At 37.2% G+C, this 16,465-nt stretch overlaps 2 protein-coding genes across 2 annotated transcripts in view; one reads left to right on the top strand and one right to left on the bottom strand.

Annotated features, from left to right (window-relative positions):
- Nucleotides 1-16,465, bottom strand: part of CUNH4orf17 (chromosome unknown C4orf17 homolog) — a 335,194-nt gene that overhangs the window by 285,727 nt on the left and 33,002 nt on the right. The window lies entirely within an intron of this gene.
- ADH4 (alcohol dehydrogenase 4 (class II), pi polypeptide) overlaps nucleotides 14,957-16,465 on the top strand; it is an 18,026-nt gene continuing 16,517 nt past the window's right edge. Inside the window, exons 1-2 of the mRNA XM_032400883.1 lie at nucleotides 14,957-15,198; nucleotides 15,950-16,051. Coding sequence (XP_032256774.1) covers nucleotides 15,181-15,198; nucleotides 15,950-16,051 — 120 coding nt within the window. The 5' untranslated portion in view covers nucleotides 14,957-15,180. The remainder of the gene's footprint in view (nucleotides 15,199-15,949; nucleotides 16,052-16,465) is intronic.

Genomic DNA, 16,465 nt, shown 5'->3' with positions numbered 1-16,465 from the left:
ATGAAAAAACACGTTTCTAGAAGTTATGAAATATATTCACAAATTTGTCAATCTAAAGAACTGAACTGAACTGATAAACAGTTCACAATAGGTTACTACTTAGTTTTCACTGGAAACTGAAGTTTCTAAACGTCAAAATTCGGATAAATGTAATAGAGACTGCTAGAAATGATAAGGAAAGCAAATCTATACGTAGGAAAGTAAGAGAGATGTAAAAAAAAAGAAAAGAAAAGAAAAGAAAAAGGTATAAGAAATGAGAATACATGGGCGCCTGGGTGGCTCAGTTGGTTAAGCGACTGCCTTCGGCTCAGGTCATGATCCTGGAGTCCCTGGATTGAGTCCCGCATCGGGTTCCCTGCTCGGCAGGGAGTCTGCTTCTCCCTCTGACCCTCCCCCCTCTCATGTGCTCTCTCTCATTCTCTCTCTCTCAAATAAATAAATAAAATCTTTAAAATAAAATAAAATAAAATAAATTTTAAAAAAAGAAATGAGAATACATTTTTGTTGCAGGGAAAACAAGTAATTTTGTCCTGAAATGAGACTGGTTATTTAGAGAGGGAAAATTTAAGACAAAATCTAAATGAAAAAAGAAAGTTTTACCAGGTTTGTAAAGGGGAATCTTTAGAAAAGAATTTTAAGTGTGGTCAGGACTTAGAGTAATGAACAAGTTTTAAAAGTACACTAGTATAAGACCAGAATTCAGTTTTTCTCTGTTAGAAAGACAAAGTTTTCTTGGATTGTTGGTCTGCTCTTGATAAAAAAATCATGAACAAAGGCACTTCTTTATCTACTCAGAAAAACAGTTTCTATATTTTGCCTTTATCAGGTCTTCAATTACTTAAGAAGGTTAAATCTTCTCAATATTAAAAGACCTAAGTTTTTCTAACTGTATAACCTTCTGTATTTGTCTTCAGAATCTCTTATGGCCACCTCAGTTATACAAATAATTAAGTTTTAAGTTTTATAATGATCTATGATCCTATTTAGGCATGTGCTTTAAAATCTTTTGATTGTAACAAACTTCCCAAATATTCAAATCCTAAAATGAAGTCTTCTTGACTAATTAGGCTAGTTGAAACTACATGGGAAGCACTGTCAGATAAGGGATGATAAACCTTCTTGGTTATATTGTATGAGTGAATGCTATAACTGTACTAGAAAGTACATAAAATTCCTAAAGTTCTAATATGTTCTGGTGTAATGCTATCACTTGAAATTCTAATTATTAAAATGTTATGTGTCACAAAAATAACCAAATTTTCTTGTGGACTGCATTAAAATGAACTGTCATCAGATTTTTAACCATGGCCATTTTGAGTCTTTTGTCATTTATGATTATTATTAGACCCTGATGCTCTCACAAATGTGTTTCAGCTTCAAGGAGGTTCATGAAAAGGACTTTTGAGGGACGCTTGGGTGGCTCAGTCGGTTAAGCATCTGCCTTTGGCTCAGGTCGTGATCCCAGGGTCCTGGGATCAAGCCCCACATCGGGCTCCTTGCTCAGCGGGGAGCCTGCTTCTCCCTCTGCCTGCCGCTCCCCCTGCCTGTGTATGCTCTCTCTCTCTGACAACTAAATAAAAGTCCTTAAAAAAGAAAAAAAGGACTTCTGACAAATACAGTTTCCAATACCTTTAATATCACAAAACTAAACTAAAAATTTCCAGAACTAATAGAAAAACTGTAAACAAAACAAGAATTTATAACATTGGACTAAATGAACTGAAAAGGATGATTATAGTTTTTATGACTCTTGTTTGAAACATTGCTGATTTTCTAATGTTTGCTCTTTAAGCTTTATGGAAATTTTTTCTCTTAAGATCTCTACAACTTACAAAAATTTGATTAAAAAAATGCTTTGTAGGGGCACCGGGGTGGCTCAGATGGTTAAGCATCTGCCTTCAGCTCAGGTCATGATTCCAAGGTCCTAGGATCAAGCCCCGCATCAGGCTCCCTGCTCAGCGGGGAGCCTGCTTCTCCCTCTCCTTCTCCTGCTCCCCCTGCTTGTGCTCTCTTGCTCTGTCAAATAAATAAATAAAATCTTTAAAAAAAAATGCTCTGTAAACAAATTAAAACATTTATCTTTTCTCCTTACCTGAACCCTCTAGAATTCAAAAAACTCTCAGTGAGTATTCTTTCTTCCATGGCAATTATAATTTTTTGCATAAGTTCAAAAAGAATCTGTTCTCCTGGGGTGCCTAGTCAGAAGAGCATGCAACTCTTGATCTTGGGGTCATGAGTTCAAGCCTCATGTTGGGTGTAGAGATTACTTAAATAAAAACTTTTAAAAAAAAGAATCTGTTCTCCTTATAACATTGGTTATTCTACTAAGACTTTGACTGGAATGTTATATTTGAAAGAGACATGCATAGACTCAGATAAAACCAGACAGTTTCAAGGAACTAAGGTTAACTTTATGGATCGAATGGAGCCCTTTGGAAATTTGGGCCTGATATCTTGCTTACAAAGTTCCCAGCAGCCTTACCAGGTAAATAAAAAAAATGTAACTTTCTGACAGGTACAGGAACCTCAGGATATTTGGGGGACTTCAAGAAGAGAGGAATTCTCACTTTTTCTGGAATTCAGTGAGATGACACTTCTTTTTCTGGAATTTCAAAGCTAGGAATCAAATTCAAAACAACCCTCTCCTCCCCTCTCCCAATTTCAAATGAACGAGGAAGCATGTAGTACCAATCAGGGATTCTAATCACAAGGGGAAGCAGCCCTTGATGAATTCAACAGTGACAGCAGAGAAGAGAAAAAGATAAAATCTAAGTTCTTACTGACATCATTGACCCAGTAAATCAACCAACTCCAGAGCCAGCCCTAGCTCTGGAAATCTAATTAAACCCGTAAGGACTTTGTTTAAAGCTAATTTGGGGTCAGAGATTTCTATCATTTCCTGCCAAAAATGTCTTGAATAATTTAGTTCCTTCCCCCTTAGTCTAAATAAAATATCCCTAACTTTCTTTTGGTCTCCCAATAGCCAAGTGAATTGTCTGAACTCTGAATTCTAATTTAAGTTTCATAAATGGACCTACAGATCAGCAAAGATGTGGCCTTTGCAGGGATCACAGATTTCTGACAGGCCCCATATATTTCCCATTATAAATTAATTAATTGGCATTATAGTGTGTAGACATCTATGAGTTTAATTTATTATGCTTCTTTTCTCAGTACTACCTTATCTTGGATAAAAAAAAAAGTTCCTGTTTTTTGGAACTTTAAAATTAGCAATAAAATCATGGGCCAGATGTTTATAATATGCTATATGAATATATTAGTCTGTATTCTGAAATATGCTTTAAAAAGATGAATCATAAAAAGGTAAATTATATGAACTTATTTTAAGTGTAAGAGTAATCATCTCCAGCAATACACAAATACACAATACACAAAACTGCACCAATTTTCTCAGTAATAGATACTAACACCTAATTATTCCATTCCACTACCTCCCCTCTTCCCCAAAATCAAGAAACAATATGCAATAGTTACTATACTTTTAAAAAACACATTGACCTCAGAGGGTAACTCTTCTAAAGTCTTAACCCAAACTATTTGAGACTAGAAGTACCTATCTTTTTATTAATAGCCTTAATATTGTAACATTGTAAGAATAACTACAGAAGTACAGAGCAACAGTGGTCTGGGGCTGGGAGAGCACCTGCACATTCCTCCTAATCTCCTGGGAAGAGAATCAGAGGGAAATACCAGTCAATCAGGCACATCTTAGCCAGATATACTGCCTTCAGACAAGGCAACCTATTCATTACGGAACTGCTTTCACTACCAGCAAATTCTCAGTGACCTAGTTATTATTACTTAAGTATCTGAATTTAGTATCTCCTCATTGGCATAAACTGGAATGTCTTTATAAATCATCACCTCAGGCCTGTTCGCTCTGTAAAATCCTTCCAGGAAAATAAAGGTCATTTAACAACATGGGTCATTGAATTTCTAGGTCGCTTAACAGATGCTGAAAACCACAGGTGATAATAATTAAATCAATTAACAAGATAGTTTACCGAACATGTAACTTAATTTGAGTTACCAGATTTACTGGAGAAACTGTCTTTCCTATATTGTGCTCTAGCTTTCCCAAATAATACTGTCCTTTAAATTAAAGTTCTAGCTCAACTTCCAGGAATCTGCTCTTATTCTGTCCACCACATTACCAATCCACCAGCATGATTCCTCCCCTTCAAGGCAAGCTTAAAGTTATTAGACTCACAGACATATTTCTGTAGATTTCATATTTTTCAGCCCTGTTTCTCCAATTAGACTAAAGCAAGTTCTTTCTCTTTTCCCTAATACATAACTTAAATACACAGTACCACACAGCACACTATACTTCAGAAAGATTCACCTAATTCTGTGAAACCACTGAATGATTTCAAAGTCCCATTAGTTAATTATTAAATATTTTACATTTGTAAGAAACTACAGACACAAGATGAGTAAGCCTTTGTACCTAAGGGGGAAGATCAAGAAAAGAACACAATCTTTCATATTAAAAGGTGGAGTAAGATGGATAATATAAGAAACATACCAATTTCTCTGGATGCTCAGAAGAGGGAAAATGAAGTAAGGATGGAAGAATCAGGAGAGGTTTCACTTGGAAGAAGATCTGTGAGATGAGCCTTTAATGAAAAACAGAAATTCTACCTGGAGAAGTGAAGGTATAGGAAACAAAATTAACAAAAGACAGTATAGGAGATGTTCAAGCAACAGCGAATTTTCCAGATTTGTTGAAACAAAGTGCCACCAGTGAAGGAGTGAAATAATAGCAGCAAAATTTATAGAGAGATATAAAGTCTTTGTGTTCCAGGATAACAAAGTCATACCTAATTTGACAGATTTGTTATGGAACCATTGAAAAAAAGTTATAAAGGAAATTATATAACTTCCCTTTGGAAATCTATTCTGCCAGTGGGGTTTGGATGAACTAAAATGAGAAGAAACCAGAAGGTCAATGAGGAAGTTATGAGGGGCACACCATTTAAGAAACAGTGAAGAATACCATTTCATACTATCTAGAATGGCTATAATGAAAGGAAAAAGAGAAAAAAGGCAAGTGTTGGTGAAAAGTGGAGAAATCTGAGGCCTCATTCACTGCTGGCAGAAGTGTAAAATGGTGCAGCCACCGTGTCAAATAGTCCGGCAGTTCCTCAAAAATTAAACACGGAGTTACCATAACTTAGCAATTCCACTTCTAGGTACATACACAAGAGAATTAAAAATGTATGTTCCACACAAAAGCCTGTAGGGGAACGCTTATAGTAGCATTATTCATAGTGCCAAAAAGTGGAAACAACCTAAATATCCATCACTTAAAAAATGATAAATTGTGCTTTACCCATACAATAGAATATTATTTGGCAATAAAAAGGGATGAAGCCCTTTTTAGGGCTGAATGAAGAAGCAGAGGACAGATGACATGCTACAGCACAGATGAACCTTGGAAATGTTATGGTAAGTGAAAGAAGCCAAGCACCAAAGGTCATATATGTATGTATATTTGTATGTATGTATGATTCCATTTTTTTTTTTAAGATTTTATTTATTTATTTGACAGAGAGAGGAAGAGGGAGAGACAGCACACGAGCAGGGGAAGCAACAGGCAGAGGTGGAGGGAGAAGCAGACTCCCCACTGAGCAGGGAGCCTGATGTGGGGCTCCAACCCAGGACCCTGGGATCATGACCTGAGCCGAAGGCAGACGCTTAACCGACTGAGCCACCCAGGGATAGGCAAATCAATAGAGACAGAAAGTAGATTAGTGGTTGCCAGAGAATAGGCAGAGGGGGAAATTAGAAAGTATGGGGTTTCTTTTGGGGTGACAGAAATATTCTGGAATTAGTATTAGTGACCGCTGCGTAATATTGTGAATATATTCAACAACCATTAAATTGTACACTTACAAATGGTTAAATGGTGAATTTTATGTTAATTGAATTTTATCTCAATAAGAAAAAGAAAAGTAAAGAAATAATGAAGAAATGAAGGAAGACCATTAACTACGGTAATGGTTATGTGAATAGAAACAAAATGGGTAAAAAGTTAAGGAATTACAATCCACATGTTTTTGCAACTACTCTATTTTATCAGAGCTAAAATGCCATCAATTTTAAGAGGAACCATAATTTTATATACCACTAAGAAAGAAAACTACTACCAATTAAACAATGATATGTCATTGATGGTAAGAAGCAACTGATATCAGAATTTTATCTTGTAAAAAAAAGGGCTTTAGAATCAAGGAAATGTACAATTAGATGCAGGAAATAAAGAAAACATGTAGTTTAGAAATAGAAAAAGATCGAGTTTATGCAGAAACACAATGAATTCAGTTTGGACCATCCTGGGTCCCAAATAAGCTGTTTGGATATTCATGTTGAGATTAATGAATTATTATTTTAAAATTATTCATATATAGAAATGTAATGGGAGAGAAATTACACTTTTAGATGTATACAACACTGGGAATTTCAAAAACTATAAGCCTAAAAATCAATGGTCAGAAAAGATAAAGCCAATCTCTCAGAAAGAACACGACCTTGTTTTTAAACATCAGAAACAGCCCTCACATCCAAAAGCCCAGGGATTTACCATTCTGAAATCTCTTTTCCAGCTTCCTCTCAAAACACTTTTTAGCAGGTTCTTTTGATGTTTACAAAAAATAAAAGACAGTCTCTATCTTCAAAGAAACTCATCAAAGTGCAACACAAAAACAAAGGGAGAAAGAAGGCTAATAAGTGCATTAATGACTACTGTATATCCAAGGTAAATATTAAATTTGATCAGCATTTATTAAGCATGGAGAACTTTTCGGTCTCTGAATTATACCCTGCAGGATATGAAATGTAAGTAAAATAAAATCTTTACAATTAAGGAAGCTGGAGGTGAGAGAGCGGTGTCAAAAAGGGACACAAATAACAGAACACAAGACAGAATAACTTTTGCTTCATATAGCTGTCTATGTGTGAACAACTTTACAAGAGGTATAAACATGAGTATTGTGGGTATTCAAAGAGAGGAAAGATTGTACCCAAAAAGAACTGGAAAAGGCAAGATAGGTACCTGGAGATGGACTTTAAGAATATATTAGAGTTTAAGGGCACCTGGCTGGCTCAGTTGGTAGAACATGCAACTCTTGATCTCACAGTTGTAAGTTCAAGCCCCGTGTTGGATGTAAAGCTTACTTAAAAAATTTTTTTAAATCCTTAAAAAATTTGTATTAGAGTTTTTAGTAGGCAGAGATGCAGCAGTAGGATTTTTTTTTTTTTTAAGATTTATTTATTTAGGGGTGCCTGGATGGCTCAGTCATTAAGCATCTGCCTTCAGCTCAGGTCATGATCCCAGGGCCCTAGGACTGAGCCCCACATCGGGCTCTGTGCTCCACAGGAAGCCTGCTTCTCCCTCTCCCACTCCCCCTGCTTGTGTTCCCTCTCTCACTGTGTCTCTCTCTGTCAAATAAATAAATAAAATCTTTTAAAAAAGATTTATTTATTTATTTGAGGGTGGGGGAAGAATGGAGGGGCAAAGGGAGAGGGAGAGAGAGTCCCAAGCAGACTCTATGTTCAACAGTCATAAGACTACTAACTGGACTTGAAAAAAGTATAGAAGACACCAGAGAAACCCTGGCTACAAAAATAAAAGACCTAAAAACTAGTCAGGCTGAAATAAAAAATGCTATAACTGAAACACAAAACCAAATGGATGTAAGCACAATAAGGAATGAAGAAGCAGAGGACAGAACAGGTGATATTAAAGATAAAATTATGGAAAATAATGAAGTTGAAAAGAAGAAGGAAAGGAAACTATTAGATCACGAAGAAGACCTAGGGAACTCAGCGATGCCATAAAGAGAAATAATATCTGTATCATAGAAGTCCCAGAAGAAAAAGAGCGGGAAAAAAGGTCAGAAGGTTTATTTGAACAAATTATAGCTGAGAATTTCCCTAATCTAGGGAAGGAAATAGGCATTTAAGTCCAAGAGGCACAGAGAACTCCCTCAAAATCAACAAAAACCAGGTCAACACCATAACATATCATAGTGAAACTTGCAAAATACAAAAATAAAGAGAGAATTCTGAAAGCAGCTAGAGACCAAAGATCCTTAACCTACAAGGGTAGACCCATAAGGTTAGCAGCAGACCTATCCACAGAGACCTGGCAGGCCAGAAAGGACTGGCATGATATATTCAAGCTGCTAAATGGGAAAAATACACGGCCAAGAATACTTCATCCAGCAAGGCTGTCATTCAGAACAGAAGGAAAGATATGTTTCCAAGACAAACAAAAGCTAAAGGAATTCATAAACACTAAATCAGTTCTGCAAGAAATATTAAAGGGGAACCTTTGAGCAAGAAAGAGAAACCAAAAGTCACAAAAACTAGAAAGGAAAAGAGGCAACCTACAGGAACAGTGACTTTATAGGTAATACAATGACACTAAATTCATATCTTTCAATAATTACTCTGAAGGTAAATGGACTAATGCCCCAACCAAAAGACACAGGGTATCAGAATGGATAAAAAAAAAACATGATCCATTGACATGCTGCTTACAAGAGACTCATTTTAGACCCAAAGACACCTCCAGATTGAAAGTGAGGGGGTGAGGGGCGCCTGGGTGGCTCAGTCGTTAAGCGTCTGCCTTCAGCTCAGGTCATGATCCCAGGGTCCTGGGATCGAGCCCCGCATCGGGCTCCCTGCTCCGCAGGAAGCCTGCTTCTCCCTCTCCCACTCCCCCTGCTTGTGTTCCCTCTCTCACTCTATCTATCTCTGTCAAATGAATAAATAAAATCTTTAAAAAAAAAAAGAAAGAAAGTGAGGGGGTGGAGAACCATTTATCATGCTAATGGACATCAAAAGAAAGCTGGAGGAAGGGGGCCTGGGTGGCTCAGTTGGTTAAGCATCTGCCATCGGCTCAGGTCATGATCCTGGGGTCCTGGGATCCAGCTCCGCATCGGGCTCCCTGCTCAGCGGGGAGTCTGCTTCTCCCTCTGCCCCTCCCCCTGCTCATGCTCTCACTCTTTCTCTCATATAAATAAATAAAATCTTAAAAAAAAAAAAAAACTAAGAAAGCTGGAGTAGCCATACTTAAATCAGACAAACTAGATTTTTAACGAAAGACCGTAATAGAGATAAAAAAGGACACTCTATCATAATAAAGGAGTCTATACAACTAGAAGATCTAACAATTATATATATGTATGCCCCTAACTTGGGAGCAGCCAAATCTATAAACCAATTAATAACAAAATTAAAGAAACTCATTGATAATAATACAATAATACTAGGGGACTTTAACACCCCACTCAAAGCAATGGACAGATCATCTAAGCAGAAGATCAACAAGGAAACAAGGGCTTTATATTTTTTAAAAGATTTTATTTATTATTTATTTTAGAGAGAGAGAGAAAGTGAGAGAGAGAGAAAGCGCAAGAGAGAGAGCACTAGTGGGGGGGGGAGAGGGAGAAGCAGACTCCCTGCTGAGCAAGGAGCCCAATGTGGGGCTCGATCCCAGGACCCTGGGATCATGACCTGTGCTGAAGGCGGACACTTAGTGACTGAGCCACCCAGGAGCCCTGGAAGTAAGGGCTTTGAATGACACACTGGACCAGATGGACTTCACAGATATATTCGGAGCATTTTATCCAAAGCAGCAGAATACACATTCTTCTCGAGTGCACATGGAACATTCTCCAGAATAGATCACACCTGGGTCACAAATCAGGTCTCAACCACTTCAAAAAGACTGAGATCATACCATGCACATTTTCTGACTACAACACTATGAAACTTGAAATCAACCACAAGAAAAAATTTGGAAAGACCACAAATACATGGATGTAAAAGAACATCCCACTAAAGGATGAATGAGTCAACCAGGAAATTAAATTAAAAAATACATGGAAACAGATGAAAATGAAAACACAACTGTTCAAAATTTTTGGGATGCAGCAAAGGCAGTCCTAAGAGGGAAGTATACAAGCAATACAGGCCTTCCTCAAGAAACAAGAAAAGTCTCAAATACACAACCTAACCTTACACCTAGAGGAGCTGGAAAGAGAATGGCAAATAAAGCCTAAAGCCAGCAGGAGAAGAGAAAGAATAAAGATTAGAGCAGAAATCAATGATATAGAAATAAAAAAAAAACAGTAGAACAGATCAACGAAACTAAGAGCTAGTTCTTTGAAAGAATTAATAAGATTGATAAACCCCTAGACAGACTTATCAAAAAGAAAAGAGAAAGGACCCAAATAAATAAAATCATGAATGAAAGAGGAGAGATCACAACCAACACTGAAGAAATACAAACAATTATAAGAACATATTATGAGCAATTATATGCCAACAAATTAGGCAATCTAGAAGAAATGAAAACATTCCAAGAAACATATAAACTACCAAAACTGAAAGAGGAAGAAATAGAAAAGCTGAACAGACCCATAACCAGCAAAGAAACTGAAGCAGTAATCAAAAATCTCCCAACAGAGTCCAGACCTTGTTGGCTTCCCAGGAGAATTCTACCAAACATTTAAAGAAGAGTTAACACCTATTCTTCTGAAACTGTTTCAAAAAACAGAATAAAGCTTCCAAACTCATTCTATGAAGCCAGCATTATCTTGATCCCAAAACCAGACAAAGACCCCCACTAAAAAGGAGAATTACAGACCAAAACCCCTGACGAACATGGATACAGAAGTTCTCACCAAGATACTAGCTAATAGGATCCAACAGTACATTAAAAGATTTATTCACCATGACCAAATGGGATTTATTCCTGGGCTGCAGGGGTGGTTCAAAATCTACAAATCAATAAAGCACATTAATAAAAGAAAGGTTAAGAGTCATATGATCTTCTCAATAGACGCAGAAAAAGCATTTGACAAAATACAGCATACTTTCTTGAAAAAAAAAACTCACAAAAAAGGAGGGATGGAAGGAACATGCCTCAATATCATAGAGGCCATATACAAAAGACCCATAGCTACTATCATCTTCAATGGGGAAAAAATGAGACCTTTTCCCCAAAGGTGAGGAACACAACAAGGATGTCCATTCTCACCACTGTTGTTCAACATAGTATTGAAAGTCTTAGCCTCAGCAATCAGACAACAAAAAGAAATAAAAGGCATCCGGGGCAACTAGGTGGCTCAGTCGTTAAGCATCTGCCTTTCCCTCAGGTCATGATCCCAGGGTCCTGGGATAGAGCCCCGCATCAGGCTCCCTGCTCAGCCAGGAGCCTGCTTCTCCCTCTCCTGCTCCCCCTGCTTGTGTTCCCTCTCTAGCTGTCTCTCTCTGTGTCAAATAAATAAAATCTTTGGGGCGCCTGGGTGGCTCAGTCGTTAGGTGTCTGCCTTCGGCTCAGGTCATGGTCCCAGGGTCCTGGGATCGAGCCCCGCATCGGGCTCCCTGCTCCGCGGGAAGTCTGCTTCTCCCTCTCCCACTCCCCCTGCTTGTGTTCCCTCTCTCGCTGTGTCTCTCTCTGTCAAATAAATAAATAAAATCTTTTAAAAATAAATAAAATCTTAAATAAATAAATAAATAAATAAATAAATGACATCCAAATCAGCAAGGAAAAAGTCAAACCTTCACTCTTCATAAACGACATGATACTCTATGTAGAAAACCCAAAAGACCCCACAAAAAAATTGCTAGAACTGATACAGGAATTCAGCAAAGTCACAGGATATAAAATTGACACACAGAAGTCTGCTGCATCTCTATACACTAACAATGAAGCAGCAGAAAGAGAAAACAATGCATCAATCCCATTTATAATTGCACCTAAAACCATAAGATACCCAGGAATAAACCTAACCAAAGAGGTAAAAGATCTGTACTCAGAAAATTATAGAACACTTATGAAAGAAATTGAAGAAGACACAAAGAAATGGAAAAACATTCCATGCTCATGGATTAGAAAACAAATATTGTTAAAATGTCTATACTACCCAAAGCAATCTACATATTCAATGCAATCCCTATCGAAATAACACCAGCATTTTTCACAGACCTGGAACAAATAATTCTAAAATTTGTATGGAACCAGAAAAGACCCCGAATAGCCAAAGGAATGTTGAAAAAGAAAACCAAAGCTGGTGGCATCACAATTCCGGACTTTACACTGTATTACAAAGCTGTAATAATCAATACAATATGGTACTCGCACAAAAACACATAGATCAATGGAACAGAACAGAAAAGCCAGAAATGGACCCTCAACTCTATGGTCAACTAATCTTCAACAAAACAGGAAAGAATATCCAATGGAAAAAGAACAGTCTCTTCAACAAATGGTGTTGGGAAAATTGGACAGCCACATGCAGAAGAATGAAACTGGACCATTTTCTTACACCATACACAAAAATAAATTCAAAATGGATGAAAGACGTAAATGTGAAACAGGAATCCATCAAAATCCTAGAGGAAAACACAGGCAGCAACCACTTAGACTTCGGCCACAGCAACTTCTTACTAGACATGTCTCCAGAGGCAAAGGAAACAAAAGCAAAAATGAACTACTGGGACTTCATCAAGATAAAAAGCTTCTGCGTGGCAAAGGAAATAATCAACAAAACTAAAAGGCAACCTATGGGATGGGAGAAAATATTTGCAAATGACATATCAGATAAAGGGCTAGAATCCAAAATCTATAAAGAACCTGTCAAACTCAACACCCAAAAAGCAAATAATCCAGTCAAGAAATGGGCAGACGACATGAACAGACATTTCTCCAAAGAAGACATACAAATGGCCGACAGACACATGAAAAAATGTTTAACGTAACTGGGCATCAGGGAAATACAAATCAAAACCACAATAAGATTCCACCTCACACCAGTCAGAATGGCTAAAATTAACAACTTATGGAAACAACAGATGTTGGCGAGGAAACAGAGAAAGGGGAACCCTCTTACCCTGTTGGTGGGAATACAAACTGGTGCAGCCACTCTGGAAAACAGTATGGAGGCTTCTCAAAAAGGTAAAAATAGAACTACCTACGACCCAGCAACTGCACTATAGGTATTTATCCAAAGGACACAAAAATAGTGATTTGAAAGGGCACATGCGCCCCAATGTTTATAGCAGCAATGTCCACAATAGCCAAAATATGGAAAGAGCCCAGATGTCCATCGACTGATGAATGGATAGAGAAGATATGATATACATGTGTGTATATATATGTGTGTGTGTACACATTATACATGTATATGTATATATATACACACATTGTACATATGTGTGTGTGTATAGACACACACACACATATATACAACGGAATATTACTCAGCCATCAAAAAGAATGAAATTGCCATTTGCAATGACATGGATGGAACTACAGTGTATTTTGCTATGCGAAATAAGTCAGTCAGAGAAAGACAAATACCATATGATTTCACTCATATATGGAATTTAAGAAACAAAGCATATGAACATAGGAGAAGGGAAGGAAAAATAAAATAAGATAAAGACAGAGAGGAGGCCAACCATAAGAGACTCTTAAATATAGGGAACAAACTGAGGGTTGCTGGAGGGGTGGGGGGGTAACTGGGTGACGGGCATTAAGGAGGGCACTTGAAGTAATGAGCACTGGGTGTTATATGCAACTAGTGAATCAGTAAATTCTACCCCTGAAACTAATAATGCACAATATGTGAACTAACATGAATTTAAATAAAATCTTGAAAAAAAAGAGAAAAAATAATGAAATGCAAATTTAAAACACAATTATATACCATTCATACCCACAGATTATCAAGCTTTAAAGTTGACAATTCCAAGCATAGACAAGGATATGGAGCAATGGGAACTCTGATACATTGCTGCTTGTAAGTGCAGCCACTTTGTAAAACTCTTTGATCCGGTCTATCAAAGTTGAAGACCCAGCAATTCCACTCCTAGTCAAAATAACAACCAATATTCCATTTCCCACAACCTGCAAGTATGACTCCAAGGGAGCTCTGGCCCACAGCACTATAGGTCACAGCCCCAGGACGTCTGATGGGCACTAGGTATTTCCTTACTGGGGTCCAGGAACTACCCTACTATACACAGCCAGAGACCCAGAACTTTTGGGGGCTGGGTGATGGGCTCACACATCTGGAGGGGCATGAGAGTAGCTCCTCAGCAGTGACTAAACACGGCTTCCCAGGGCTGCCACAGAATTAAAAGGAAATTTAGGAATTTGGGGCAGTGGTTTTTTAGCAACTGGAACAAAAATTGCAATGTTTTAACGGTTGGCATCACCTTAATAATCACCTTAATATTATTTACTGGTTGCACATTAATCATAAATTTTCCCCAAGGAAATTTATGCACATGTACAACAGAATACATTAAAAGAATTTTAAGTAACCACTGACTAATCATAAGCAAAAAAAAAAAAAAGCAAAAAGGAAAATGGATGATAATGAAAACAGACCAATGTGGATGAGTCTCACAAATTGTGGAGTTGAGAGGAAAAAAAAAGACAACACATACACTACGATTCTTTCATATAAAGGTTTTTTTTTTTTTTTTAACATTTTATTTATTTGACAGAGAGACACAGCAAGAGAGGGAACACAAGCAGGGGGGAGTGGGAGAGGGAGAAGCAGGCTTCCCACGGAGCAGGGAGCCCGATGCGGGGCTCGATCCCAGGACCCTGGGATCATAACCTGAGCCGAAGGCAGACATTTAATGACTGAGCCACCCAGGCACCCCTCATATAAAGGTTTTAATAGGTAAAACTAAACTATACTGTATAGAGAACCATAAATCATAAAGAAATGCAAGGAAATGATTAGTAGGCTTGTGAAGGAGAAGGCTGGGTACAGAAAGGATTCTGGGGCAGTAGAAATGTCCTTTACTTTTTAACTCATCTGTGTAAGTTTAATGAACTCTTCTCTATTATTTTATATTTTGCAATAAAAGGGAAAAAAGTAAACATCTTCTTCAAATAAGAGCTGGGAGCAGTGGCAGTCGGCAGCTGAAATATGATAGCACAAATGACATGAGAACCGGGCAGAGCTAGTAAGAAAGCAACAAACAGGAAAGTGATTGGATAATAAAGGGCAGAAATGGTATTTATTCAAAGACAGATTATCACAGGACACAGAGCACCTGGACAGATGTGGAAGAGCTTCTTAGATCGGAGAGAAACTTCCAAGGCTAGTTTGCCAAAGAAAAATGGGCACCAAGGGCAAAGTAAGCAAATATACTGTTTCTTTATTTGATTCTTGGTTTTTTTGTCTCTTTATAAATTTACTAAAACAAACTTCCTCTCAGAAAGCAGCAATTTATTAAAGCTGATCAAAAAGATTTGAGTGAACTCATGCTAGGAATTTAAGGAAATTACTGTGGATTTGCCAAAATGCTTACTACCAAGAGTGTTCAATTAAATATTACTTATAAAGGCCAAAAAAAGAGAGACTTGAGTACCTATGCTATGACAACAAACTAGAATTTGCATCTGTTAGAAATAAAGCTAGAGAAGAATATGGAAAATATTTACAGTATATTAATAAGTAGAAGAAGTAGATTACAAAGTATTACATACAAAAGATCCCATATAGGGATACTGAAAAAATTTACATCAAAAATCATAAAATGAGTGATAAGATTACAGGTGGATTTTGTTTCTTTTATTCTTATTTGTATTTTGAAACTTCCCATAATTAATATATATTGCATCTGCAATAAGACTCATGATATTTAAAAATATAATTCAAAATTGCATAACAACTATCAAAAATTATATATTCATGCGTCAAAGACTGGGAAAACCATACCAAAAGCAAAAATAGTAGCATTAGAATAGAGGATTATAGATTTGTTTCTTTCCACTTTCCTTCAATGTTACTTAAATTTAAAATTTTAAATATAATTTTAATTAATTCTAGTTTATATAATTATCTGTTAATTATATAATTAATCTTCCCCTCTCCCTCTCTCTCAGGTTATTAAATGCAAAGCAGCCATTGCCTGGGAAACAGGCAAGCCCCTTTGCATAGAAGAGGTTGAGGTAGCTCCCCCCAAGGCTCATGAAGTTCGCGTGCAGGTAAGTGGGACTTTTCCTAGCCGGTACACACGAGACACTAAGTGCAGACTTGGCTTCTTCAGGTCCCGCCTGCGTGGCATAACTGAGAGTACCTGAAGTTTTACCTATGGCAGAACTACATTTTTAGGCCCAGATTAAAAAAAGGCATTATCCCAGGAGGGGTAAATTACTAATTATCAGTTGTTACTGATAACAGGCTTAACATTTATTTCTACTATCTTTATATTACTCATTAGCCCTAAGAATTAGACCAAGGAATTCACTTCAGATGAGAATTAGTTAGGTTTTCTTTTTGTTTTCCAGTTGCCAGTTATTGTTATTAAAAGATAAAAAATTTGTTTCAAAACAAGGGAGAGGAAAGACCTGAAGGGCTGCCTGGGGCAGAAAAAGGAGCATGCAAGACCACGGTGGCTG

Source organism: Phoca vitulina, unplaced genomic scaffold (genome assembly GCF_004348235.1).
Source record: "Phoca vitulina isolate PV1807 unplaced genomic scaffold, GSC_HSeal_1.0 scaffold3, whole genome shotgun sequence".
Classification (NCBI taxonomy): Eukaryota; Metazoa; Chordata; class Mammalia; order Carnivora; family Phocidae; genus Phoca; species Phoca vitulina.
The sequence above is the reverse complement of the archived record's forward strand: the minus strand, read 5'-3'. Positions and strand labels throughout refer to the sequence as shown.